This window comes from Onychomys torridus, chromosome 6, assembly GCF_903995425.1.
Source record: "Onychomys torridus chromosome 6, mOncTor1.1, whole genome shotgun sequence".
Classification (NCBI taxonomy): domain Eukaryota; kingdom Metazoa; phylum Chordata; class Mammalia; order Rodentia; family Cricetidae; genus Onychomys; species Onychomys torridus.
Window position 1 is genome coordinate 43554981 of NC_050448.1, and position 27487 is coordinate 43582467.

At 38.5% G+C, this 27487-nt stretch overlaps 1 protein-coding gene across 1 annotated transcript; it reads left to right on the forward strand.

Moving 5' to 3' along the window:
* Positions 1–514: 514 nt before the first annotated feature.
* LOC118585994 (TCDD inducible poly(ADP-ribose) polymerase) lies at positions 515–27487 on the forward strand. Its single transcript, XM_036191044.1, has 6 exons — positions 515–742; positions 3335–4295; positions 17848–18016; positions 19196–19356; positions 24608–24886; positions 25204–27487. The coding sequence occupies exons 2-6, from the start codon at positions 3376–3378 to the stop codon at positions 25649–25651; spliced, it is 1977 nt and encodes a 658-aa protein (XP_036046937.1). The 5' UTR covers positions 515–742; positions 3335–3375; the 3' UTR covers positions 25652–27487.

Genomic DNA, 27487 nt, shown 5'->3' on the forward strand with positions numbered 1-27487 from the left:
TCTGGAGGCATCGGCCACTGGCTCCCCCTTGGGATCCGGAGGCGTCTTGGAAGGAGGCAAATAAACAAAGGCGATCGCACCGAAACCGCTGGTTCCGCTTCACATCCTCTCGCGCATCGCCTGCCCCGGTGTCCGCGGAACACCGTGACCCTGCATCACCCGTCTGCAGGCAGGTGGAGCCCGTCCCACGCCGTGCCTGCGCTCCCAGGTGCCTCGCGTTCACGAAGACCCTCCCGGACCCTCCCGGACCCTCGGGCGGCTCTCCAGGGCGTGGAGGTGGGGGGTGGGGGGGAGACACACCCCCTCCCGGGAGCACCGGGCCGCCGCAGGCACTCCTGCCGGCCCGCCGGCGCGCGCGCGCACGGGCGCGCGAGCCCGATCGGGGGCAGGCGCACGCGCACGGGAGGCGGGGCCCGCTTCCCGGCACCCACTGAGCGCCCGGCCCCCTCACCCCACCCCACCCCCTCGACACCCAAGGCTCCGCCCCCTAGACGAGAACGCCCGGAGGAGGAGACCGGAAGCCACTTAAAGCAGAGCTGGAGCTGACAGGCGAGCCAGCCGGAGCCCGGGAGCGCTGTTGCGGCTCTCTGCGCCCTAGTCCGCGGAATGGCCAGCCCGCGGCTCGCCGCCTCAGCCGCCCACGACCCCTAGATCCCGGCACCCGCCCTCGGCTCACACCGCTGGCGCAGACCCGGCCTGCCGATCCGAGCCTGTGGTCCGTTCTAAGGGCATCGCGCCAGAGGTACAAGGGCTCGGGGTGGGCTGCGAGCGGTGGAGGGACCCCCCCAAGCGGGATGGCTGGCGCCGGCACGGCCACCCCGATTCCCCCGGCAGGACAGCGGCGGGTCCGGAGACTGCCTGTGCGAGCTGAATGCGCTCTTGTCCGTTGGTGGCGGGGTGGGATCGGGTCAGGCGCCGGTCGCCGGGAGCTGGGCTGGTGTATAGATGGACCGGCGCCGGAGGGAGGGCTGCGGGGCCGCCAGCGATGCCCCTCGGGGATGGGCGAGCAGCAAGCGGGGCAGCCCCTGCGGGAGGGCTCGGCGCTGCGGGAGAGTTCCGGCCGGCGCGCGTTCCGGGCTGCAGCCCAGAAGTTTGCAGCCTGTGTTGGTGTTGTTAACTTTGAGTGCGCACGGGTCCCCTTCCTCTTCCCCGCCACCCGGGCATCGCCAGCTGGGGCTCGGCCCCGCAGCCCCGGGGACTCGCGGGACGGTCCTCGGAGGGTGGCAGGGCTGACTCGCAGTGAGTGGCTTCGGGGAGGTGGGAGGTCGGGTCCTTTAGGAGAGTGGACGGTGAGTGAGGGGCAGCCCGGGTTCCTGAGGACAAGGTGAGGGCGGGGATGCCCACCCACACCCCCCGAAAGTGCGGAGCCGGGTGGAACGGGCGCGGCGGACGGTGGTGGCTGCGCCGACTGGCGCGGCCGGCAGGAGGCGTCGCTCGGACCCGGACTCGGCGCCCGGGTGTCTCCACGGCTGGCTGTTTGGGGCGGGCGGTTTCCATGGAAGGTGTGATCAGCCGGGAGTGCCAGACGACCCAGGCGTCACGAGGTGAAGGGTGGCGCGATTGGGTTGCCTGCTGCGGGCGACCGGAGGAAACATCCTTCTCCAGTCTTTATTTTTCTGTTATGCAAACTAATTGAGGAACTGGTGGCTTCCGCACTTCACTCCTCTGCTTCCCAGTTCTGTTTCCGAGTTTGGTGAAGGGCAGTTTAGAGGAAAAGTTGTGTGCGTGCGTACGTGCGAGTGTGTGTGTGTGTGTGTGTGTGTGTGTGTGTGTGTGTGTCTGCACGTATAAATAAGATTGGCTTTAGTGTTTAGCCTGGGTTGGTGTGATAGGAGTGGATAATGTTCGTGCGTGGGGGGAAGGCACAGGCCGGTTTGATACGGAGACGGAATACCACAATCTGTGCCAATTGAGCCTTGAGGCAAGAGCACCGAATGATGAATAATAACGCCTGGCTTGGCTGCTTTCCAGTTATTTATGTCTCATGTCAGATCCCTCCTTCGTGAAGCTTTCTCTAACAATGCCAGCCAGCTCATACTGAACTCTCTTTTTAAATCTCTTCTGTATGTAGCCTGACACTTTGTTCCATGCCTTGTATTTTTCCGAGTTTTGATTAGTAAGCACTTTTTATACATAGACTTATAAATCCTGGATTTTTATATTCATTTTTAAAAGCACACAGTTTTATCATTTTTGGTTTTGACCTTCAACCAAGAGCAAAAGCATCTAATGTGTGCTTATTCTTCAGTAATTCAGCCACTAAATATTTATGGACATCCTCAGTAGTGCACTATGCTAGGTACTGTACTGGTCCCCTAAGATGCATACTTGATTATTAAATCATAGGTCCTTGCATCAAAGAGCTCTTTCAGTCTATTGGACAAGGGGAAAAAGACCATTAATTGTTCATCACTGTTCCTTCTCATCTGGCACAATCTCAGTAAAATACCTGGAAATCTCACTCGTTTTAAAGGGGCTGGTTCTTGCAAGGAAATTTCTTAGTTTCTCTCAGTAGTTCATTCAGATTCTGAAATTTGATGTTTTATATTTGTATTTTTGGTTTTCATTTGATTTTTTAAAAATAGGTATGTGTAACTTCTAAAGACAAGTACTAGACGATCCTTTGTATGAAATCGTGTTGTATTTGGCTTCTAACATGCAGTATAGTGACTGTTGAATTTGAGCATGTCCTGATATTCCTTCAGTTTTGGTAATGTTTTTGTTAATTGTAAAAGTAGATCTTTAACATTTGGGAGTTAAACGCTGGAGTTTTCAGAATATTAATATGCTGGCAGGCTCCTGGCTTTCTCTGATATCCCAATTCAGTTGAAAGCTCCTGTGTCTGTTCTTACACACTCCCTTCCCCACCCAGTTCTTCCACTTTTTAACTTTTAAAGTTTATCCTTTTGATGAACTTCCCTCCCAAGAAACTTAAGTTTTTGCAAACTCATGAGACAGATCATAAACAACTGTGAAGGCAACCACAAAGCTAAGTGGAGATGTGGTTTCCCTGCTTCATCATCTAGAAAAGACAGTTATTTCTACCTCACAGTAAAAATTTATACCCCAGTAGAATCACAGCCTGTTAAATATAGTAAGCCCATGAATAAATGGTCCCTACCTATTGAAAGATACATTCTCACCTACCATTATCTAGTTCAGGTTTTAGCATAGCTTTGGAGTCTTCAAGGCTCAATAAAAATGAAAATTGACCTATAACCTATAAGAGCTAAATATAACGCAAGCAGTGATTACAGATACTTAAAATGTTTTAATGAATGAATGGGATCAGTTGTCAGTTTTCAAATGATCATCTTTCTTCCTTTCCTGGTAGGATTTATACTTACCGAGGTGCAATTGGAGCTAATCCACATCATGGAAATGGAAACCACTGAACCTGAGCCAGACTGTGTAGTACAGCCTCCCTCTCCTCCTGATGACTTTTCATGCCAAATGAGAATCTCGGAGAAGATCACACCATTGAAAACTTGTTTTAAGAAAAAACAGGATCAGAAGAGATTGGGAACTGGAACCCTGAGGTCTTTGAGGCCAATATTAAATACGTTGCTAGAAGCTGGCTCACTTGATGGAGTTTTTAGAGCTAGAGACCAAAATGCAGATGAGAGCAGCTTACATGAACGAATGGTGAAAAAACCCCTGGAAATCAACCCCTCGTGTTCACCAACAGAAAACAGCATGTCTGTCCTGATTTCTGATGGGACAAATGTTGAGGGCCAATTACCAGAAGCTCATCCTTCTACTGATGCTCCAGAACAGGTGGTTCCAATCCAGGATCCCAGTTTTCCACCAGAAACCATCAGTGGGACAGTGCCAGATTCTACAACAGTACCCTTCCAAACTGACCTTCTGCATCCTATTGCAGGTGATGTTCCTACCAGTCCTGACTGCATAGATAAAGTTATGGATTATGTTCCAGGAGCTTTCCAAGACAATAGTTTTACAATCCAATACATTTTGGATACCAGTGATAAGTTGAATACTGAGCTCTTCCAAGACAAAAGTGAGGAAGCATCCCTTGACCTTGTGTTTGAGCTGGTAAACCAGCTACAGTACCATACTCACCAAGAGAATGGAATTGAAATTTGTATGGACTTTCTGCAAGGCACTTGCATTTATGGCAGGGACTGTTTGAAACATCACACCATACTGCCCTATCACTGGCAGATCAAAAGGACAACCACTCAGAAGTGGCAGAGTGTTTCCAATGATTCACAGGAGCACTTGGAAAGATTTTATTGTAACCCAGAAAATGATAGAATGAAAATGAAGTATGGGTATGTATTATAATAACTTAAAAATTGCTAATGTTCTAAAGAAAAAGAAGCTGAAAGTTTGGCATGGTGGTTTCAGTAGTGTGCCAAGTTTTTCCTTTTATGACTTTTATGCTATTCTGATTTTTCATGATGTTTGAGTAGCGTAGTCTCTATGATTTGAGCAATTTAGATGCCATTCTGTTTAGTGTATATATGAATGAAAGTTGTATATACACTGAGTGTTGTGAATGGAATACTATTTTAATTGTTATCACCTTGCCTTTAAAAGAAAATCCACGAGAATCTTAATGTGAATACTTAATTTATCTAGTTTTGAAATTTTTATGTGTTAGGTAGCTGTTTTTTTTTAAATAGGAGAAATAATATTTGGAGCATTTGTGTGGCCCTCGTTAGTTTGACTAATTTTTATATGAATAATTCAGAAGTTCTTCCCATATACATATATCTGTGTATATGGGAAGACTTTGAGGAATGTTCATGTGTATGTATATATAAATATTTTGATGGTGTTTGAATGTGTATGAGTGTTTTGCTTGCATAAATATATGTGCACCTGGTACCTGCAGAAGCCTGAAGAGGGTATTGGATACCGTGGAACTGAAGTTAGAAATTGTTGTGAGCCTCCATGTGAGTGCTAGGAACTGAACCTTAGTCCTCAGCAAGAGAACTGAGCCATCACCCTAGCCCCCATTTCTTAAAAATCATTTTAATAAGGTATTGTCCAAGAACTATATTGCTCCTGAGCTAGCAATTCCAGTTGTGCTGTCAAGAGTAATAAAGTGTGTGAATTCTCAGAGCCACTCTCACCCTTTCATCTCCAGATTGCAGACACTTCAGAGCAAGGGCCTCTCACTCCCCTTACGAAGCAGATTTCCAGTCCATTGAGTACTTGAACATTTTGGTACATTAAGTTTCTGTTTGACTTGGTCAGAAAGAAACTAGCAGAATCATTGTCTAACATATTACATTCTGTTACCATGAGCAAGACAAGACAGTCCTTTGGTCCCAGAAGGTCCAACAATTCTTAGGTCAAAAACATAGTGGGCATTTATATCTTGTAAGATGATTTTGCTGAAAAGTAGCCAGATTTAGAGCCCTTAGCACATGCTAGGATCAGTTCTAAAGTAGTTCCAGTAGGAGCTTGATTTACAAATTAGTATTAATGATGTTAACTAATGTTTATACGACACTTAGGAGAGGAAAGGTATGAGTGAGTTGCTATTATAATTGATATTGCTGCTACTACATTGTAAGTGGTCCTGCAGTAATAACATAGCTGGAAATATGAACTGTTAATTAGTAATGAAATTCTCAGTAAACTACAAGAAGAAATATAAGATTATAAATAATTCTTAATAAATTAGGCTTTTGGGGAGTTGACCTGTGGTCATTGCAACCTGGTTTTCCTTGTATTCCAAAGCGATGTTGTGTTTCCTGGCAACAAGATGCAGATAACGGCATGTTGAGCCTTGCTGAGAGATTCACAAACAAGCTGGAGCAGCCCAGGTTCACATGGTTACCACATTATTTGGCTAAAGCTATTAATCTCTGTGGTCAGGCCTGTAAAGCTGGTCTATCTGTGCAGATTGCACATAACCAGGAAATGTGTGTTCAGCTGTGTATATGACCATATTGAACCCAGTCTTGGGGTTCAGGAATAGTGGATGAATGACAGTTGTCTGTTCTACTTGTTTTGGGTAGTTTATATATATACCATATTATTATTTTGTAGACTTTGAGGGATATTCGTAGTTTTGAGCAGAGACAGGTCATAGTTTCAAACTATGCAGATAAAATTCTTTTTTTCTTTGCACCTGTGAGGATTTGACACCTAAGTTAATCAAAATTGGCTATGTAATATTTATTTTGTTTTCAGGAGTGAAATTGGGTAGGAAATTGAGCCAGATATGTTCACAGTTCCCTTTCAGCTCTTTAGTTAAGATGATGCTTATATACTAAAAAGACATTCATGAGATTTGGGTAATAAATGCCTATTTGATTCATTGTAACAGGCTTGTGATATGCTCCTTTCTTGCATTCATAGGTATTTATTGCCAACTCCACATTTGATTTTTAGACTTCTTTTGTACATGGACCATGTCTTCAAGAATTTCTAAATTTGAAATATGCAGCTGAGAGCACAACACTAAGTGTACTTTTATTAAGAAAATAATCTAACAGTATAGATACTCATCTTAGTAGATGGTGATTTTGAGAGGCAGAACTAAGCAGTTTGAAAGGATCCTTGCTAATTGGAATACTGTTGTTGATAATTGAAACTGGAGGCAGTGCAAATCTTTTCAGCAACCAAGATCACCATGAGTTTCACATTACTTTTTTTTTGTTTTGTTTTTTTGTTTTTCAAGACAGGGTCTCTCTGTGTAGCTTGTCAGAACATTCTTTTAGGTACTGCTACTCCTTAATAAGGAAGGGAACCACAAACTAGGTTTTTGGGACTAACTTGCTAATGAAACTATGACCAACAAGTATTCCTAATTCTCAATTTGTTGAATGAGGATAGGGGTGAACCCATGGTTAGTTTTTCCCAAGGAGAAGGTATTTTTGTTGTTGATTTTGAGACATGGTCTTGTTCTGTAGCCCAGGCTGGCAATGAACTCATGGCAGTCCTCCTACCTTAACCTAAATGCTATGATTATAGGCATGAGCTGTCATAGCAGTGCAGAGTTTAGTATGCATGTTTGTTTAGTATATTGGTAATAAAATTTTACTTGCTTAAAATGTTGGTTGCTGTGTATTTTTATTGGTAATAGTTCCTACGAGCCTTTTCAGAAATCTATCCAAGGGATGGATGAGATCAAAGCAGCTCTGTAAGAAGACAAAGAGAAGTGTATAGTAACGATAGAATGCTTATATTGTGTTTTATATGGCTTAGTGAAGTATTGAAACTAGAGCAAGCTCCTGACTGAACTTGACTGGAATAGTTAAATTAGCCAAATTAGTTCTGGTCTACACAGCTGTGATGATGTATGAACTAACTCATTATGTGTTATTGATAACACTGGACAGAGAAGAACAGCTGAAAGTTAACTATGCCTTGTGACTTTTTGGTATTTCTTGAATATACACAGCTGTATGAGTTTGGATTTATTTTTAAAATTCCTGTGTAGAGAAAGAGAGAGCTCCATAAGCAAGAACTTGTTTGAAGTGACTTTCAAATGGGTGCCTTGTGCTATTATGATAAAGCCATGCAAAGACTTATTTTTTCTACCTCTTTATGCTGCTATTTACCTATGAAATAAAGCTAATTGGCACCTATCTGTACTAATCCAGAGAAGTTAGTGGGTCTGTGTAGCGCTAACACGGGAATCAGTAGCCATCATTCACTTAGTTTCCGACTTCTCATCAATAAGCAGGTTACTTTTGAAGCAGCTGTCTCCTGGCTTCAGGTTGGGGTCAGGCTTCTCCTGATGTAATAAAAACGAGCCTTGGAAAAAGCAAAGATTTCTAATTATTCAGACAGTCAAAATCAATGCTCATCAGGCTATCTGGCAATTCCTGAATATAATTGAATTTATATATATATATATATTTTTATATATATATATATATATATATATTTATATATATATATATAATAGTTTATTATCTAATAATAGTTTATTATCCAGTTGAATCCAAAGCTTTTCATTTTTATTATATATTTAAAAAGAAATACTGATAACACTAAGGTATAAAGAAAAACTCAGGCATGAGAGATACTTTAACTCTTCCTGTGCCCCTGTAAGTCTGTTTCATTTTGTTCTGTTGCACTAGAATTTCTAGACTTACATGCAGCTATAAAGCAAAGATAAATTCTTTGTATTTCTGATTTGTGAGCCTCCCTTTAATCCAGATTTGAATGCTGTTTCTGAAGAATGAAGAAGCAGTTTATATCATGTATAAACCTTAACTACTGAGGACTGCTACTAAAATCCAACCATTGTAAATTGTAACTATTTTCTGTGCCCTCTAATTTCTTATCCCCGGATTTGAGACCACCAAATTGTGCATTCTTTGTCTAATGGGGTTGGTTCTGGAATGTATTTAGATTAGGTTGTCAGGTCCTTTTAACCTAGATCAACAACCTTAAGTAATTACCAGTCTCTGTGTTGTGGAGGAAAAACTAAGTGCACGTGTATATCACTTTACAAAGGGAAAAACCTCTTACTTTGAGTTCCATTATGATTGATTCTGGCACAGCTTTGTGAAAGGCAGGCTCAAAGTGGACACTGGTGAATTTGAAAGAACTCAATTTTTAAAGTAAGCAGTGTTTCTTTTATAATTGAGTGATTTTGTATCTTTGAGAGAGAGTAGAATGCTAAAGATTGAGCCACTTTCTGTTAGATTCTGGGTTTAGAGTTAGGATTTTTATGCTTGTTTATGACAAGGCAGGCTTTCCAGGGGCCAGGAGTCACACTGCATAAAGAACCCCAATATTTTTTTCCTACAATGGTTAAACCTCACCCAGCCCAACCTCTGAAATAGTAACTGAAAGCCTCAAATTGTAAAGAAGAGTTTGAAATTTCAAGTGCTAGATTTGGAAATATGGTATGAAGGGTTTTTTTTAATGTAAAATAAATAAACTTATCTCAGTTTGTATTTTGTAGATTTATCAGTCTGTACAAAAGATATTACAAACTTAACTAGAATCAATTCTGTGATTAAGAAGATGCGAATTTTAGAAGTTGATGTTATCCAAAAGCTTCTAGTTATCAAATGTTCAAGAACTTTGGATTTTTCCTTTCTGACCTAGCCAGTTACTGTTTTTAGGACAAGCATGGAAAGTTAATTAAGCATTCCTCTTTGCTGTTCTACACGATAAAATATGCCTGTCTTTTCAATCTTTCTCTGCTTTATTCTGTTGACTAAGTTGAGCACCCACTTGACCAGTAAAGAACCCTTTCGTGGTTATTGCAAAGGATAAGCTTTTAAAAGAGTGGGAACGGTAAGGACTTGTCTCTCTCGTATTCCAGTATTTGTACCACAAGAAACTGTGTACAGAGTGTATTGCAAACTTTCATGACTAAGTTTTCTGAGAGTTTAGTAAATTTGTATTCTCTATGCAAATTTAAGTCCTGTGCTTCAGTGCAATTGCTTCTGAGAACTACAGAAAGGTTTGTGTTATGTTCGTGGAAACAGTTCTTCTCTCACATTAGCTGAATTTTTCTTTTTTTAAAGAAGATTCCTTTTTGCATCTTAGGAAATTCTTACCCTATTTCTTCTCATCTGAAATAGCTGTAAGTTCTTTGCTCCAAGTTTTTACCAGCACTGATTAGTCAGGCATCAAAGAATGGCAGGAATGGGAACCCAAGGGTGAGCTTTGCAGTAGTATACACGTGCTTTCAGGTCTTGCTTATGCTCTGGGCGTCACAACTCCCACAGCTGATCAGGGTGGAGACAGAAGAGCAAACAGTTCAAAATACCCTATATCATTTCCTGCTGTGGTTGGTTTTGGTTTCTGTCACCTGGTACAGCTTTTTATTTCTAGACATTAAAAAAAATTAAGCACAGAAGAAATAACTGGGCTTACTTCCTAATACTCATCTTCATTTAAAAAATAGAAGACATTCATGAATCTGGGTAAAGAATGAAAGAAAAAAAAAAAACTTGTTTACTTTTTGGATTTGGATTTGGATTATCTCAGTACTATCATATATCAGAAGTGTTGTGTGAAATGTTCTACAATTAATTTGTTAATTTAAAATTTTTAGACTAATCCCTAAAATTGAACTCATCAGAGAAACTTGACTTTGTAGATGCCTTCTCTTCTTCCAAAAATTACCATTTAAGATCATGGTTAAAACTTTCGTTGATCACTGTTTGTAAAAACTCATAGTTGTCTTTGTTTTTAAGTCTCTCGATATCTTTCCTGTAAAAACTTCCTCATCCCTCCCCCAAGCGTTGGCTTGAGGAGCTAACAGTAATGTACTTTCTGTATATTAGTTTGTGTACATTAAACTTTAGGCTGCTAAAACTTGTTTATTTATCTTTAGATGGTTAGCGCCAAATATATAAACAGGCATCAGTGAGTCTATTTCCATTTATTTTATTTACCAGTTAAGTTTATTTGGAGTAACTGAGGAAAAAAGACAAGGCTAAATAAAATTTGTAATCGTTTTTTTTTAAGAGCCATTTGTAATTGAAATATTAAATTAGAAATAAATTGGATTACTACATTGTATCTTTCTAGATTTAATTAAAATACGTTCTATAATGTTTATAATTAGTGTCTTGTTTATGTATAAGTGAGTTCTAATTTGAGACTTTTAAAGTGATTTAAAGATTTTATCATTTACATGCATCTTATATGTATATATACTATTAAATATTTTGTTTATGTAGAAGTATTTTATAAATTTATTTTAGTCTTTTGTACTTTCAAATTTTTAAAAATTGGATCAGTTTGTGCCTTGCATATATGGCACACATTTTTGATTAATCACCTTGAAACTCTGACTTTTAAAATACTTTATTCAACAAAGAGGATATTTACCTGTTTTAATAATCTTTAACTGCATAGTTTAAAGCAATATACGGTATGACTGTACTTTTAGCATGATTTGTAAAAGCCAGTCTGTGCTTCCTACCTCAGCTGTTCTCTTAGAAATTAAGTGTCACTTCCTTATTAGGCCACAATTAAATATGTTTCACTTCTAGTTACCTTCTTCTAGTCTCAGGGCATGTGATTGAACTTGGATCAAAGTTAAGGCTGTATGATATTTCTGGCATCTTCAGAGTGCAAAATTTAATCCTAGTGCTCAAAATAGATAGCAGTAAGTTATTGTAAGTATACTTTTTATTTACAAAAGATTTTAGACTTATTCACATCACATTAGAAAATTTGTCTATGTTCTTTGCTTTCATCTGCAGTTTATTTTAATTTTCAAAAAGGCCTATAATATTTTATTCTTTTCCTTGAGTATAGATATCGTCATTTGCTTTTAGTGGTTACGTCGGTAGAAATGGGTGCTAGTGTGGGGGAGTAGAAGGAAATGTAGGAGGTGTGGGAACTTCAAATATAGGATCCTTAGGATTTTAAACAGATATTTAAATGAATTCAAATGGCTATCTTAGTATCGTAGTGTGTTTTGTTTGTTTTAGCATAAGCTATATACTGCATTTTGCTCCATTCTAGACATTCTTTGGAATATTCTTTCATTTAGGAAACTTAATTAACCTTCCCTTTCTCCTATCTCAACCTCTCTTCATCTCCATCCCACCCTCCACCCCCTATTCTACTGTGTTCTCTCCTAGAATGACTTTAAGATCACACACTAAATGTCTGACATGTCAATCAGGCAAGATGTTTGACACACAGACAAGTGCGATGTCCTGCTTACAATAACTGCCTGCCTTCTCGGAAATTCTGAGACGTGTTTCTCATGTTCAGGAAAGTCCAAGGGGGGCAGCACACATGTGCATAGTTTTGCTTTATGATCACTTTTTAAAATGCATTGCATCTTAAAATGGGGATGCCCTTACTGAGTGGTCCAAGCCTTAGTAAGCCTGCCTTGGATAGGTCAACCTCTGTAAAAGTAGACACATTTCATAACCAACACCAAAGATTTGTTATTTTATTTTTCCTGCATGTATGTATGTGTATGATGTGCATGAGTGGTGCCAAAGAGGCCAGAAGAGGTTCCCCAGGAACTGGAGTTTCAGATGGTTATGAACCATCATGTAGAAGCTCAGATCAAACCCAGGTCCTCCAAAAGAATGGCAGTGCTGTTAACTGCTGAGCCATATCTCTAGCTCTAACATTTGGTTTTTAATCTCCCTGTAGCTACTGAGATCCATATGGATAATATTATAAACTCTGTAATTTGTCTTATGAATATGTGTGTGTGACTATAGCTACTTTGAAATACAAAAGGAACCCAGGTATATAAACTGTTTATAATTTTAGCCTCTAGTGAATAGTGAAAGATGTTGCCTGAGATGTCAGCATTTATAAATGTTTTATTTTCTCCCCCAGGAGCTCCCTACTATTTGAGACAGTGTTAGCAAAAATCATAATCAGTAGCAAGATACGATCATTGACTGCGATAGTGCTTCTAATATAGAAAACTATGGGCTCTCTTTAAATGCTTTCAGACTCAAAGAATTATTATCCAGGCCTAGTGTTACATGTCTGTAATCTGGCAGGGGGACTGCGAGTTCAAGGCCAGCCGAGACAATTTAGTCTGTGTCACAAAGAATAAAAAAAAAAAAAAAGAGCCAGGGATATAATTGAGTGGTAGGATGCTTGCCTAGCACACATGAGGCCCTGGATTCAATCCCCTTCTCTCAAATTGAAATTAATCAATATTTGTGCCTTCAGTATATGTATATGGCAAACATTTTTATTGTCTACTTTGAGGTAAGGAAAAATCTTAGTTTTAGCAAAGGAAATATTACTTATTTTCATATAAGTTTAACCGCATAGTTTAAGGAATAAAGTACATAGTTCTCTGAACTTTAATAACTGTAGTGTTCTCACAGAATATGTTGGTATGTTATACACCCTGTCTTTGGTTCTTATCTCCTTGTAATGTCTTGAAGGTGTATATAAGCTGGCAGATACTACAACATAACTGAGTTCTGGAAACATCAAAGCCCCGTATCAAAAGCCAGCGATATTTTGTGTCCCTGTGAAATTTCTTCAGCAGCAACAGCAAACATTCCCATCTGTCAGGCTAGGAGAGCCTGCATACTCTCCAGGCAGCATTTAATCTTTTCCTTCTATCATATGACCCTCAGCTTAGGGAGACATTTTCATTTTACATGATAGTAATAAAATAAGAGGGCTTACTAATTGTGACTGGTTAGTTCAGCTGATGAGTACTAATGTTTGAGGTCGTAAATAATATCCTTGTAGAAACTGGTTAACTCTTTAACAAGCAGAAAGCCAAGGTTCCAAAGTCTACCTGATCTCGTTAAAACTGAGCCGAGTAATGTTCAGAAAAGTTTATACTTAATTTGCTTTGCTGAAGTCTGAGTTCTAATTTTTATTTACATCATCTTCCCATGTACAAGTCTGCCTCCTATAATTTGTTTTGGCATCATTATCTGAGAACACAGATTAGAAACATGGGACACATTCTGTACTCTGAGAACATCTTCAGTGTAATGCAGACTGGCCCCAAACTTGATGGTTCTCCTGCCTCAGTCTTCTGAGTGCTGATATTACATGTGTGTGCTACCACACCTGGCTACATGTAATTGTTCTTTATGTAGTTTGATCCTAACCCTAACCTCTCAGACAGCCCCCTTTTATTGCCTTCTTAGTCTGTCAGCATTTGGTCTCATGTAATTGTTAGAGTAATAAGTATTAATAAATATACTAATATCTTGCAAAAGAGTGTCGGTCTTTCCTCTTCCTCCTCTTTCTCCATCTTCTACCAAAAATAAATCATCTTACTGGAGCAAGCTTTAAAAAAGGCAACCACAGGCTTCGTTGAAAGTCGTCCTGGCCATAGGATCAAGCCCTAACCTTAACCCAGCATACAAAGCTCTTTCTTATCTGGCTCCAGCCAATCTCTTCAGTCCAGTCTTATCTCTACTCACCTCCCACATATATACACACACTCTGACCTCCCACACGGACTACCCTCATGCTCTGCTTAGTTAACTTCTCCACGTTAAGTCACCTGGGGTGGTCTGTTTGGTGACTTAAGTTCACATGTCACACATTCTGAGACAGCCCTTGTTACCTCTCCTGATACCTTTATCAGCAATGGCAGGCCATTGATTGGTATTTTTCAAAAGACAAGGATCTCACTACATGGTTGGCCTGGAATTCAGTGTACTGTCTCCTGAGTGCTGGAACTAAAGGTGTACACCACCACACTTTGTCCAAGCCATTCCTTTTGAGTTATCCTCAGAGCACTTTTATGTCCCTTTTCACACTGTAACAACAAAGGGTTGCTCTTCTCTCTAAACTCATGTTCTGTGGCATTTTGACTTTTTCAGTGTTCTGCCCTAGCATATATAATCCAGTACACAGTCAGTGTATCTTCTTAAAATCATTTTCTAACTGCCATTATTTCCTTCATGGCTTCAAATGCTTTATTACATTGAATTTATTTTGTGTGTGCATCGGGGGAAGGGGACATATCATGGCACAGTTATGTAGGTCAGAGGACCACATGTTGGAGTCAGTTCTCTCTGTCCACCATATGGATCCTGGGATTGGCAGGCTTGGAGCAAGTGCGTTTACCACAGAGCCATCTCACCAGTCCCTCAATTACCTTATAAGTACAAAAATTGTTCAAAACTGTTCTATCATGTACTGAGTTCCCAAATGCATAATGCATGAAGAGAAAACTATCTGAGCAAGAAGCGCTGTCATTTCTGGTTTACTCAACACCTGTGTCTGTATTGGTTTTGATTGTTCCTCACCTCAGCCTGTTTATCTTTCACATTGTGGTATCTATTCTCTCTCCTTCTTAGTATCTGAAATACCCATATAAATACACACACACACACACACACACACACACACACACACACACACACCCCTATAAGAAATGGTGTGGGGGGCATACTTTCAGCCCATGTGGGTACTGGTGCATGCATTGGTAAGATACGTCTGGAACTGTTGGCTTAATTAGTATGTGAAGGTGTTTGTGACATAAGCTAACCATTGTTAAGAATCTAAATTATGAGAGTGGGGTCCTTTCCAGAATTTCAACTTAGTTTTCTATCTAGAGTTTTGAGCAAGTGTGTGTGGTGTATATTTGTTAGCAAAGCATGTAATAGTTTGTAATTTCATTCTTTTAGTAAAACTTGCTCACAGGATGTGTTTATCCCTCTGATTAATGATGAGGTTATAACTAAATTCTACGGTATAGTGGGCATCTCTCTTTCATTCTGGCTATCTTTCAGTAAGAATTCTCTTATATAAGAGCAGGCTTCTCATCTACCAGGAGACTGCCGTGCTCTGCTTTTATAGTGGTACCTCCCCCCTCATTTAATAGCTTTGTTTCTCTCGTTCAGTTTTCACATGTCCTATGATTACTGCATCCCTGTCTGCTTTCTCCCTCTTGATTTTCTGTACTCCAAAGTCCTGGATTAACTTCTGCTCTCCCATTGCCTGTACATGGAATGCATGTCCTTCATGTCTTATGTACTGTTTAGAAGATCTTCTCCAACTGCTCCTATGTATCAAGGAGTAAAGCACATAGAGAGCTCATTTTTCTAGTTCTCCTGCACAGCCCTTTTACTAGTTGATATTTCATAATATTTAAATTCCTACAATTTTTTCTCTTACATACTTCTTGGATTAATAAGTTTTTTATTTTTAGCCATCTTTATCCATTCCTGGACACCAATAACCATTTTTTCTCCTGCAATGCTGCATATTTATCATTTATTCCAACTGTTTGAATATATTATTTGCCACTTATCAATTTATATGGACAGATGTATACCATTTCTTTGGAATTCTGGAAAACTGAGATCACATCTGTTTAATTCTTTGTGCATTGTCTAATTCAGCCCACCATTTATTACCATGCATAGATTACTCGTAACTGTTTTCTGGTAATAGGAAATAATGGCTTGATAAAGAAGATATTGAGCATTTGGTAGTCATATTATGCATATGTATAGTGATACAGATTGTAGGAGAGAAAAAACTCTTGGCTTTGAATTTTTAAAGCATTCCCTGCTTAAGGAAAAGCAGGTAGCAAAATTAATCTTATAAGAAGATAATGTTTATCACATTTGTTATTTTACCTCTGTCAGGTCTGTAAAATCATATTGAAAATGGAATATAGCTAAAACAGTGGTTTAATAAATCAATCCAAAGAAAGTAAATTAGGGTTTGTCATAGAAACTTCATAATGCTCAAAGGACTAGAATGCATAGAGGGTGTGGCAAAGGCCATGTTTATAGATGTTTCCTCATGAAGATCATTGTCTATCAAGTTTTAGTGATGAAGGCTTGTACAGAAATTGCTAAAGTGATGTCTACAGTAAAATCTAAACAGCAAAAAGCAGGAATGACAGTTTGTTAACTTCTTGAGAAGCAGTTACAGGAAATGAAGTTAATAGGAAATACGTTGAGAAACTTGAAGTGTCCCTCAGAGAAAGAGTTCTATCTTTCCTCAGTTAGAAATAACATCAGATTCTCCTTCATACAGTGACATGAAAATCACTCCAGGCAGCATAGTATGAAGTTGGACTTAAGCATAAGAATTTCTATTTTCAGGGTTAATTTTTCCTTTTTCTAGAATTTCCTATGAACATTTTTCTTTTAAATTAAATATTACTAGTTATAAATAATTTTAAATGAAATAGTGTCCAAATGTGATTTGCCCCTTTGAAAATTCCTAATTACACTGAATAAATGGGTTTCATTATTTCATAATGAACTTTGAGAAAAATCTGTCCCCTTACCCTTATTCCTTATGCCTCTACTTCTCTAATAATCTCTCTTCTATATTCATGTTATTTTCAACTACATTTTATTCCCATTTCATGCTTACTTTAAGTTGAATGTTAAAGACCAAATCCTAGTTAATACTTTTTTCAAGAAAAAAAAAAATTGTTTTGGGACAGGAGAATCTTTAGGAACATTTTACAAGTTAGCTCGTTTTTGCTGTCTTCAATTACATATGTGGCTTTAGTTTAGTTTTTCTTTGTTTTGTTTCCCAAAGGGTAGGATCTGATCATAAGTTGTGACAGGATGGAGGGAGTAGTAGATTTTCCTGGACATTTGCCAGGGTGGTGTGCATTGAGAGATGTTCATAGATATTCTTGTGAGAAAGGGAAAGGGTCTTCATTGGTTTGGAAGTAGGCTTTGTCATTCTTCCCATAGCACTACAGTGTCATCCTTAGCATATTACAGGGAGTAAGGAAAGGCTACATACAGTAAATGGTTTAACTTGTGTAACCAGTTTAATTTTCAAACATTTGACTACAGGGGGTTTTTTGGTACTCATTTACAGTCCTTGAAACAAGCGTACCAAAAGCAGAGTTGGACTTAACTAACATAGGTTATAATGAATACCCTTCTCAATATCTTGTTTTGTAACAGGGCAAATCTGTCCCACTACTTGATTTCATATCTTAAGGTCTGCTTGATCTGGAGTGTCCTCTGTTTTATGGATACTACTTACAGGTTTGCATTGAGAGTGGAAAGGCTGAAGAAAAGCAGTCAGGAACTTAGTAACAAATATCTGTAATGTTATTTCATTTTAAAAATTACTATCTTGGGAAACTTGCAAACATTCATTATACCAGAGCAGAGTATAATGAACATTTTACTAGTTTCTTAAAGTTAATGATTCAGACGTTTCAGCATGAACTAATGATTCCCTAAAGAGGAAACATGTTTTATTTAGGCCATCCTTTGTCAATTAATGATTTAAGTGAATTTGATTCTTATAATGGACTTGTCTCCTCCAACAAATTGAAGATGTAAGCCAGGTATGGTGGCACAACACCTGTAATACCAAGTAAAACAAATTTTGACAATCCTACAACAGGATATATTAGATATTCTTAATGCCCAATAAGATGTTTAGGTACTTCTATTTAGCCGGTCTTTTTTTCTTGGGTCTTTCTAGAGGACAAGACTTTTGGGCAGATTTGAATGCCATGACTGTATTTGAAACAACTGAATTTGACCAACTACGAAGGCTGTGTACACCACCCTGTAGTAGTACAAATGCTATTTACAACACATATTGGAAATTCTTCTGTAGAGACCACTTTGGATGGAGAGAGTATCCTGAGGTATTTACATGTTCTTTTTTCTTTCAAGTACTTTAATTTTTTTCCTGTGGTCTTTTCCTTTCCAACAGTGACTAAGTAGAACTGAATTTCTCATAACCAGACACCTTAAGGATGTAAATGTCTTGATTATGGTCCAGGTAAAACTTCTCTCTTCAGATTTCTAAAAGTGTATTTCTTTTCTTAGTCTGAAACCCCTCCATAGACTGCCACTGAAGGACTTTCCCAGGATCTTACAGTATAGAGATGAAGTCCTACAGACTGGGTGCCATCTTCAGAATAACTTTAATGAGATGAGAGTTGCTACAACTTTTGGATCTATCTACCTTCTGTGCTTCTAGAAATCGAATCAGGTTAAATTTAACATTTTCAGAAGCAAAATGGAACAAGAGTCACTCTTGAGTCCATGGAAGAAGTGCTTGAATATGTTTATTAAGCTATGATCAGGCAAATCATCTCTTTGGACTCTTCTCATGCGCATCCATAGTGTGAGGTAGAACTCATCAGCTGCAAAGTCTTACTTGTAGGCTGAATCTGGATGTTAGAGATCAAGTTTTTATCTCAATGATTTGTCAGTTTGTTAATTTCATTTGTAGAATTACAAAAAGAAATTTTGGTATGTACGTGTTTTTTAAGACATGACCAGTACCTTAATCCCAATTAAACACACTATTGAACTGTATTTGATTTTATCATTTAAGAATTGATTGGTGTCTGCCTCCCAAATGGGGAAAGGGGAAATTTAAACAGAATACTTGGACTATGCTTGGGCTTTTTCTCTCAGGTTTCTTAGGCTTAAAACTCGTTTTGGTTTTTGTTTGTTTGTTTTTTAAATTTGGGCACTGTTACCTTTAATTCCTTTCTGAAAATTTCCTTAACAAATATAAGTCAAGAAAGCCTCTAGGACATCATTAAGATTGAAAATAGAACGAACCACTGAGCCTCACATGTGTCATAAGGCAGAAGATATCCATGCTCTCGTGAACAGGGAACATCTTTCTATTTTACATATTTGAGGGACAGAAATCCTAAATATAGAAATTGGTTTGATTTATTGTATTTATTGAAATTCCTTTGATGTTAGCAGTGAAGTGAACTGTTCTTTGCTTTCAGTTACTTTTGTTATATCTTATAGAGATTATAAATTTGATTTTCATTTACCTTCTGATTTCTCCTCCATAGTCTGTTGTTCGGTTAATTGAAGAAGCAAACTCTCGAGGTCTGAAAGAAGTTAGGTTTATGATGTGGAACAACCATTACATCCTCCACAACTCCTTCTTCCGGAGAGAAATAAAACGGAGACCCCTTTTCCGCTCTTGTTTCATACTGATCCCATATTTACAGTAAGTAGCCAATTGTTTTTTACTCTTCATTTTTACTTTCCATTTGTACTTTCCAAGTGCACTACTGGATGCCAAATTTAAGATAATTATCTTGGTTACTATGACTAGAATATGAAATTGTCCATTCTTTAAATTGAATTCTTCAGTAACTTGAGTTCAGATAACTATAGTTCACCCAACCCTAAAAGCATGAGTTTTGTATTGAAGTTTTGAACTAAAGAGCAGGGCACAGTTAACATTTTCCTACAACTAAAATAGCATTTTTAGAATGAAGCAGAGTTTGTGTCTTCTAAGGAGATCCTTTCAAATTACAAGACTATTTCCCACCCAGTTAAATGGCCAGTGGACATGAGTGAGTTTTATAAGGTGATGTTCTCCATTCCTTCTTCCTTGATTGAATTTTAATAGAATAATTTATGTTCTTTCTTGCTTAAGTAAGGCACAACTTCTTGTGATAATGAAATTATCTGTACTAGTTCCTAAAAATACAGTTTCTCAATAAAAGGAGATCGGTGTACCTCAGCAACCATTAGGACAGTAGCCTTTAAAGGTCAGCTTAGGATGGCTCAGTGGGTGAAGGCACTTGCTGCCAAGATTGACAACCTGCGAATGATTCTTGGAATCGTAGAAAGAGAGAACTGACTCCCAAAATTGTCCTCTGACCTCTACACATACTCCAGGGCATATGTGAGTGTAAAAAAGTTTGTCTAGGTCAATCATAACCTCTACCCAGATGTACCATGACTAGAATTTGGTTTTGAAGGTGATACTATGTTTACTTAGTTTCTGTGAACTAAAATATCAGTTGGTCCATTTTGATCCGTAAGATAGAAGTGCTGTTTTCATATTCCTGTTACTTTTATTTCAAGTCATTCATGGTAAACACTTAATGAACTTAACTCTGGAATTGAAAGAGGACCATTACAAACAAGTCAAGTTGGTCATGATGGCTCTGGCTGTAATCTTGGCACTTAGTGGGTAAAAGTAGGAGGTCCTTGAGTTTGAAGCCAACCTGGGCAACCAAGGGAGACCCAGTCTTAAAACAAGCCCACAAAATCCAAAATAACAAGAATTCCTCAAACAGTTAGAATTTAAAGCCAACTTATAATAAGGTCAATTTTAGAAGTATATTGGCTTACGTTTTCTTCCAAGTCTTTATGTGAAAATGAAAATTGTTACCTTCTAAGTTGCTTTTTAAAAATTGTTTGTTGTTGTGGTGGTTGCGGTTGTTGTTGTTTTTATTAGAAGCAATAAAAAAACACTATTGCTGGGATTTTACTAGTAGCACAGCTGGAGCCAGTGTCTACATCCAGTAGTTAGGAACATACTGTCCTCCTGGTGAGACAGTAGAACTCATTAGTAAGACCAGCAGCTTGGCATGCTGAGCTAAAAGAAGCAAGATGTGGCTCCCCTCTTAGGGTAAAAATCCTCATTCAGATGCTACATTGTTGGGGAAGGTTTTAAATAGCGAAAAGAAGAACGTAAGGTATTATGCCCTTTTTAAAAAACTTTATATTCATTTTGAAAGTATAAAATATAAAAATAATGTAAGCACAAGTGTGCCATTTTTATATAATGCAGACTTGCAAAAAATGAAAATAATTGTTTGCTTTTTCTGTTCAAAAACTCAGTTTGAGTCTTGCTGTCTGAAACAGTGATAATAAAAGAATTAAAATAAGAGATCAGCAAGTCAATGAGAATAGGCAGATGTTTCAAGAAGAAAAGCATGGAATGGGTTGGCCAGAGTGAAATGTTAGAAACAGCATCCTATCTGCCTTTCTGGTATACAGCTGTGGGACATTCCCTCCTAATGGGGAGGAGGAGGAAGGGACATTGCTTCCAAAAAGCAGATTTCAGAGGTTGTGATCTTAACTAGAGAGAGAATGTTTTGTGTTTTACATTTAATCATTAAATTCAAAGAATCAAAGGAAACAATAAATGTAAGGGTTATAAATTTCCAGCACATTCTGTTGTTTAAAGAGTTTTCCTGATGCTGATAAAAAGGAACCTATTCTTTAATATTCCTAGAATACTTGAGCTGAAGTAGCATAAGCAACAAGTCAAAATAAGGAGCTTGAGGGGCCATGTCTTAAAGTTGAAAGGACATCTATTACATGTAATTGTCTCATAGTTATAAGAATGCTAAATTTAGTTTCTTTGACTCTTCCCTTAGAGGGATAGAATTAATTTTATTTCAGTACTGAAATTGGTTTAGGAAACATTTCAAAAATGGTAAAGGAAGGCAAGGAGAGTAAGGTTGGAATCGGAAAAGCATTCTTCAGAGGTTCTTGAAGGCCAATATAGAATTGTAAAGCATGTAATACGTTATTGAGATAATACAAGCTGAATAGAAACAGCATTCTCAGTGGTACATTTGTAACATTGCTTGAAACATACATGTACACATAGAGATATGTAGCTGGAGAGCTTCTCTCCAGGTGCCACCAAGCCCCCGCAGTCCCACAACCCACATATAAAATAATCACTCAGACACTTACATTACTTATAAACTGTATGGCCGTGGCAGGCTTCTTGTTATCTACTTCTTCTATCTTAAATTAACCCATTTCTATTAATCTATACTTTGCCACGTGGCTCATGGCTTACCGGTACCTTACATCTATCTCACTTGTCGTGACAGTGGCTGGCAGGTCTCTCTCCAGCCTTCCACTTCCCCCAATTCGGGTCTCTGCTTGTCCCGCCTGTACTTCCTGCCTGGCTACTGGCCAATCAGTTTCATTTATTAACCAATCAGAGCAGCACACTTGACATACAGAACATCTCACAGCAGAGATACACATATACACTTTTTTTTTGACATGGCAGCTGGAATATAAAAGTCTATCATACATGTCCTTAGATGTTTTAGTAGGATTAGAGTGTTAGCTTGGTGAAAGCATATATGTGTGGGAATAGATGTTACCCATATATGGAATCTAGAATATCTGCATATTTGTCTTTATTGCTACACTAGTCATAATAGTCAAAGAACATCTCTATGTGCCCACCAACAGATAGAGAAACTGTTATATATTTATTAGGTTTTATTCATCCACAAAGAAAAATAGTAGTCACTTGAAAGGAAATGGATGGTCCTGGAGCTCATATGAAAGGAAATAAGCCAGACTCACACAGACAGTTACTGCACGTTTTTGCTTATGTAGGATCTAGATTTAGTAACACATATGTAAGACAGATATGAAAGTGGAACGGGGTCTGAAAGGAGGATAGGGGATAATAGAGTAATGGAATAAACAAAGCACCAAGATAGACATGTGTGTTTCTACTTTTCTCATTGCTTTGACAAAACACCTGGAAAAAAACAAAACCAAACCCACCATATGGAATGGTTTGTTGTGGCTCCTAATTTGAGGATACAGTTGATCAAGGCAGGGAAGTAATGATAGAAGATGTGTGAGATGGCTGGTCGTGCTATATCTGCTAACAACTGTGGGAATGTCTTTGCAGAATGCCATTAGTTTTATTTCCTGTGTTACTCTGAATCCTGTAAGAGTAACCATCTATAAAACATCATAATGAAACCCATTATTTTGTATCCTAACTGTAAATAACAAATACATTTTAAGTAGAATGCTTGGGAAGAATCTTACCTTTGTTGGAAATGTCAAACCCATTATTGAAATCATGTGGGCTACTAACTGCCTTTGCAAAGCAGGCTACAGGGAGGGGCTAAAAGTTGAACACTTTCTGGTAATTTGTTCAGAACAGTGATGGCATTTTAAGGAGAGCCAAACTTTTTGAGAATCTGATTAAAGCAGTAGAGCTTCTCTTCTGAAAAACACACCAGTGGAGAATGTAACCATTTTAACAGGAAAATATACCTGTACCAAGTCTCCAAAGGAAATGACCAAAGCTCTCATGCTCCACAAGACAAGAAAGATGTATCTTTTGTAGTAAAGGCTGGAGAAACTACTTGAAATGCACCCCTAAATTTCAGATAATTGTGGTGGTGGGAGGATTTGCTAAGTCCTTAATCCACTCAGAACTTTGACTTACAAAGGGGCTTTGGGGCACACTGAATTAAAGGCGCAGCTACTTGAAGCAGACAGGGATTAGAGAAGGCAATTGTGTTTCCATAGCTTTAGTGTCTTAATTGGCCATCTTTTAAGAGAATATTGGCAGTGTGGTAGTAAGACCAGTGGTGGTAGTTGTCATGAGAGTCAGGCAGACCAGCTTGTTCCACCACTCAGTGGCCTTATTTTATTAGAAGATGTGAGCCGTGGAACTGGAGAGAAACCGGCCTGGCTTAAAAAATGCATCCTGCTATACTAGGACAAGATCACTAACTTCTCTGAACTGTCTTTTTTTTTTTAAATTTGAAAAGTGGGAATAATCAAGCCATAGTACAGAGTTCTTGTGACAGTGATACTGTGTGTGAGATAGTGTGAAATACATAGTGTGAAATAGTGCGTGTTCAGTAGGCGACTAATGAGGGTGATGGTAGGATATGCTCTTTAGAGACAAAATGAATGTTCATATCCAACTATAACCTCTGTGTCACAAAGCTCTTTTGAAAATGTCAGTTTCCTAATCCACTTGGCAGACATTGCTCCTTCCTTGTGACCACCACGTACTGATGAGTGAGTGTTACAGTGCCCTGGTGCTGAAACTAGGTCTCGGGGTCAGGATTTGCTTCTTCTCTTTTCCTGGTTTTGAAATAGCTGAGAAGTATGATGTAAATATATGAACCAAGCAGGAAAAAGCAAACCTACTATTTATTTAAATTCATCTTGGAAAGTTAGCAAAGCTGAACTCAAAGACTGAATGAATGGTGAATATTCTGGCATCTACTAGCTAAGTTTGGGGGTGGTGGGCTGGGAGAAGGGTGCTAGAGATTGAACCACGAGCATTAAGCATCACAGGTAATCACTTAATTACTAGAGCCTACCTACCCTGTTTAGTCCCCTAGTTTGTTTGGGGTTTTTGTTTGTTTGTTTGTTTGTTTGTTTGTTCGAGTTGTTATTGTGAGACAAAATTTCCCAAGCTGATCTGAGGTTCTATTTGCTTGCCTCTATCTCCTGAGTGCTGGTGTCATAGCTAAGCACCACTACACTCAGGTTCATGTTTTTCTTCAGTAAATAGATAACATTAATATATAATAAATAACATATTAATCTATAATAAGCCTTTAAGCTGTTCAGTTATAAAACTGGACACTAATACAAAGCATTGTAAACCATGGATGTACTGATTTCAGACTGCTTTACTTAGTGTTTCTTCTCCATTTTAGGACACTTGGTGGGGTTCCCACTCAGGCTTCTTCTCTGCCTCTTGAAGCAACTTCATCACAAATCATCTGCCCAGATGGAGTAACTTCAGCAAACTTTTACCCTGAAACATGGGTTTATATGCATCCATCTCAGGACTTCATCCAAGTGCCTGTTTCTTCAGAGGATAAAAGTTATCGAATCATTTACAATCTTTTTCATAAAACTGTACCTGAATTTAAGTACAGAATTTTACAAATATTGAGAGTCCAGAACCAGTTTCTTTGGGAGAAATATAAAAGGTGAGTCGGAGGTGTGAAAAATTTAAGAGAGCATTGATTTCTTAATATAGCTATTGTCAAGTATAGAACACAGTAAACACTTGCATAGTATAATAGATTCATATTTTCCCATGTAGGCATACATCCAGTCATCATAATACACCTGTAAATAATATTATGAAAATTTATAACAAATTAGAGTATGACTTTTGGCATTTTGCTTTCATAGCTAGTTTACTATATCTTTACCCTTGAAACTATAAAGCAAAATTTGCATTCTGTTTATTATTGTAACCTACATGTCCTTCTCCTAAATGCCTGTCTACTTTTTGCATTAGGAAAAAAGAATATATGAACAGAAAAATGTTTGGCCGTGACAGAATAATAAATGAGAGACACTTATTTCATGGAACATCCCAAGATGTAGTAGATGGAATCTGCAAGCACAACTTTGACCCTCGTGTCTGTGGGAAGCATGCTACAATGTTTGGACAAGGCAGTTATTTTGCAAAGAAGGCAAGCTACTCTCATAATTTTTCTAAGAAGTCCTCCAAAGGAGTCCACTTCATGTTTTTGGCCAAAGTGTTGACTGGCAGATACACAATGGGCAGTCATGGCATGAGAAGGCCCCCTCCAGTCAACCCTGGCAGTGTCACCAGTGACTTGTATGACTCTTGTGTGGATAATTTCTTTGAGCCTCAAATTTTTGTCATTTTTAATGATGATCAGAGTTACCCTTATTTTGTTATCCAATATGAAGAAGTCAGTAACACTGTTTCCATTTGAAAACCTTGGTACTACTAAGTTATTTGCTATGAACTCAATCCAGCATTTGTAGCAGGTTTGGGTGGGACTGGGTGGGAAACAGCATTGGACAGAAATATAATTCTTTTCAGGCCCAATTTTTTAAGTGCTAGAAAGTAATTTTTTAAAAGAAACAATGGGTTTTTAAATGGCTACTTATTATTTAATTATTTACTAATTGTTAGTGTACTCGGTGTGGAAATGACTAGAGAGTGCATATTCTTCATTCACACTTGTACATATAGGCAGCAATATTAGTAGAAGCATTTGGAGACAAAAACAACCGATTAGCCTAATTAAATGTTGCTTGGGTCTGGTAGAAGTTTGGTGAAGACAAATAGAGGCTGTGAGCAAAGGTAGGATTCTGTTTACTTAACATTGATAAAACCAACTGGAACTGTACTACTGTGCTTATTACCTATCCAAAGCATTATGTGTTACACTCTGGGGTAGTATAAGTTCATGTAAGTGAGAAGAATTTTTCATTCTGTGGGCAGGACTGAAATATATCACCCACTCAGAAAACTCCAGAATTTTCCTGAGAATTCAGGATCTGTTCAGAGGAAGTAAAATAATAACAATAAAGAAACCATTTGAAAACATTGTCACCAGCAAAATTTCCATTAATTAGTTGTGGAGTGTGATACATGTGTTAAAATTCAGCTATGGAAAACTCAGTCTCTTCCATTGTTGCCCACTTTAGTTTCAAAGTTGGGCAGCTATGTTGGTTGAGGGTTAACAGTACTTCTTTGGGGATTCCAGACCTACCCCTGCACTCTGGTATTAGACAGCAGAAAATATCTACACTCAAAGTGGAAAAGTTGCTTACTGTGCTTTGCACAAAACAGATTCTTAGCCATACCTGCTGAGTTGAATTATTGAAGACAGCAAGCCCAGCCTATGCCTGCTTTGCCAGATGCACTGGAGTTCTTGGCTGACTCTGTACCTTACACTACTTACTTTAATAGAAACACAAACTTGGAAATTGTGCCACTGGCCCAGCAAGAGCATTGTTGGGTGAATGTCTTGTTGCCTCAATTCACAGAGGTAGTACTTCTAAGCAAAGCAAAAACCTGAATAACTAAAGTGAAAGTTTAACTCACCATAGAAGTCCTTCAGATACCAAGCTCTCCTTGTATGTGTGTGCTTATCTCATTTACCCAAACTTTACAGGAACTTCTTTGTTATTTAAAGCAAGATATAGCTGTACAAATGTCTCAGTGAATCAGCCTGTTCAAGCACTTATCAGGGCTTCCACACAATTATTTATTTTGCCCTCGTTGGTCCTGTTGCTTGCTGCCATTGGCAGGAGGAAAAGGGCAACTGTGGCAGTCATTCATTCAATTGTAACTTGTAAACCAGTGATCCCCAGTCGTTTTCAAGTTAAGACATGTTATCCTTGCTTGTTTGATTTTATGGAACTTGTTCCTTTTTTCTCCCTAAAGGAAACAAAAGCTTTATGACATATTTATTTTTTTAATAAAACTAAGCAAAAATAAAAGTTAATTCTTTAAAACTTCTGCTTTGTTCTGTTTTCATATAAAATAACAAATCACTAAACAGTTGATAATCTGTAAATGTTGAGTGGTTGCTTGATCGGCTGCGTGAGTGGGTTGGTTTGGTATTAGAAGACTCTGAAGAGACCTGTTCAGAACATGCTGCTTATCAACTCTTCTACTTGGGAATTGAAAATGTATTATCTAGTTGTCAACTGTAAGTCACAAGGAAAGAATGAGTATTTTATTTGCAGATACAAGGACAAGGGACAAGTTTTATATCAGTAAATATCTATAAAGAGAAACATGAGCTAGTTTGAAA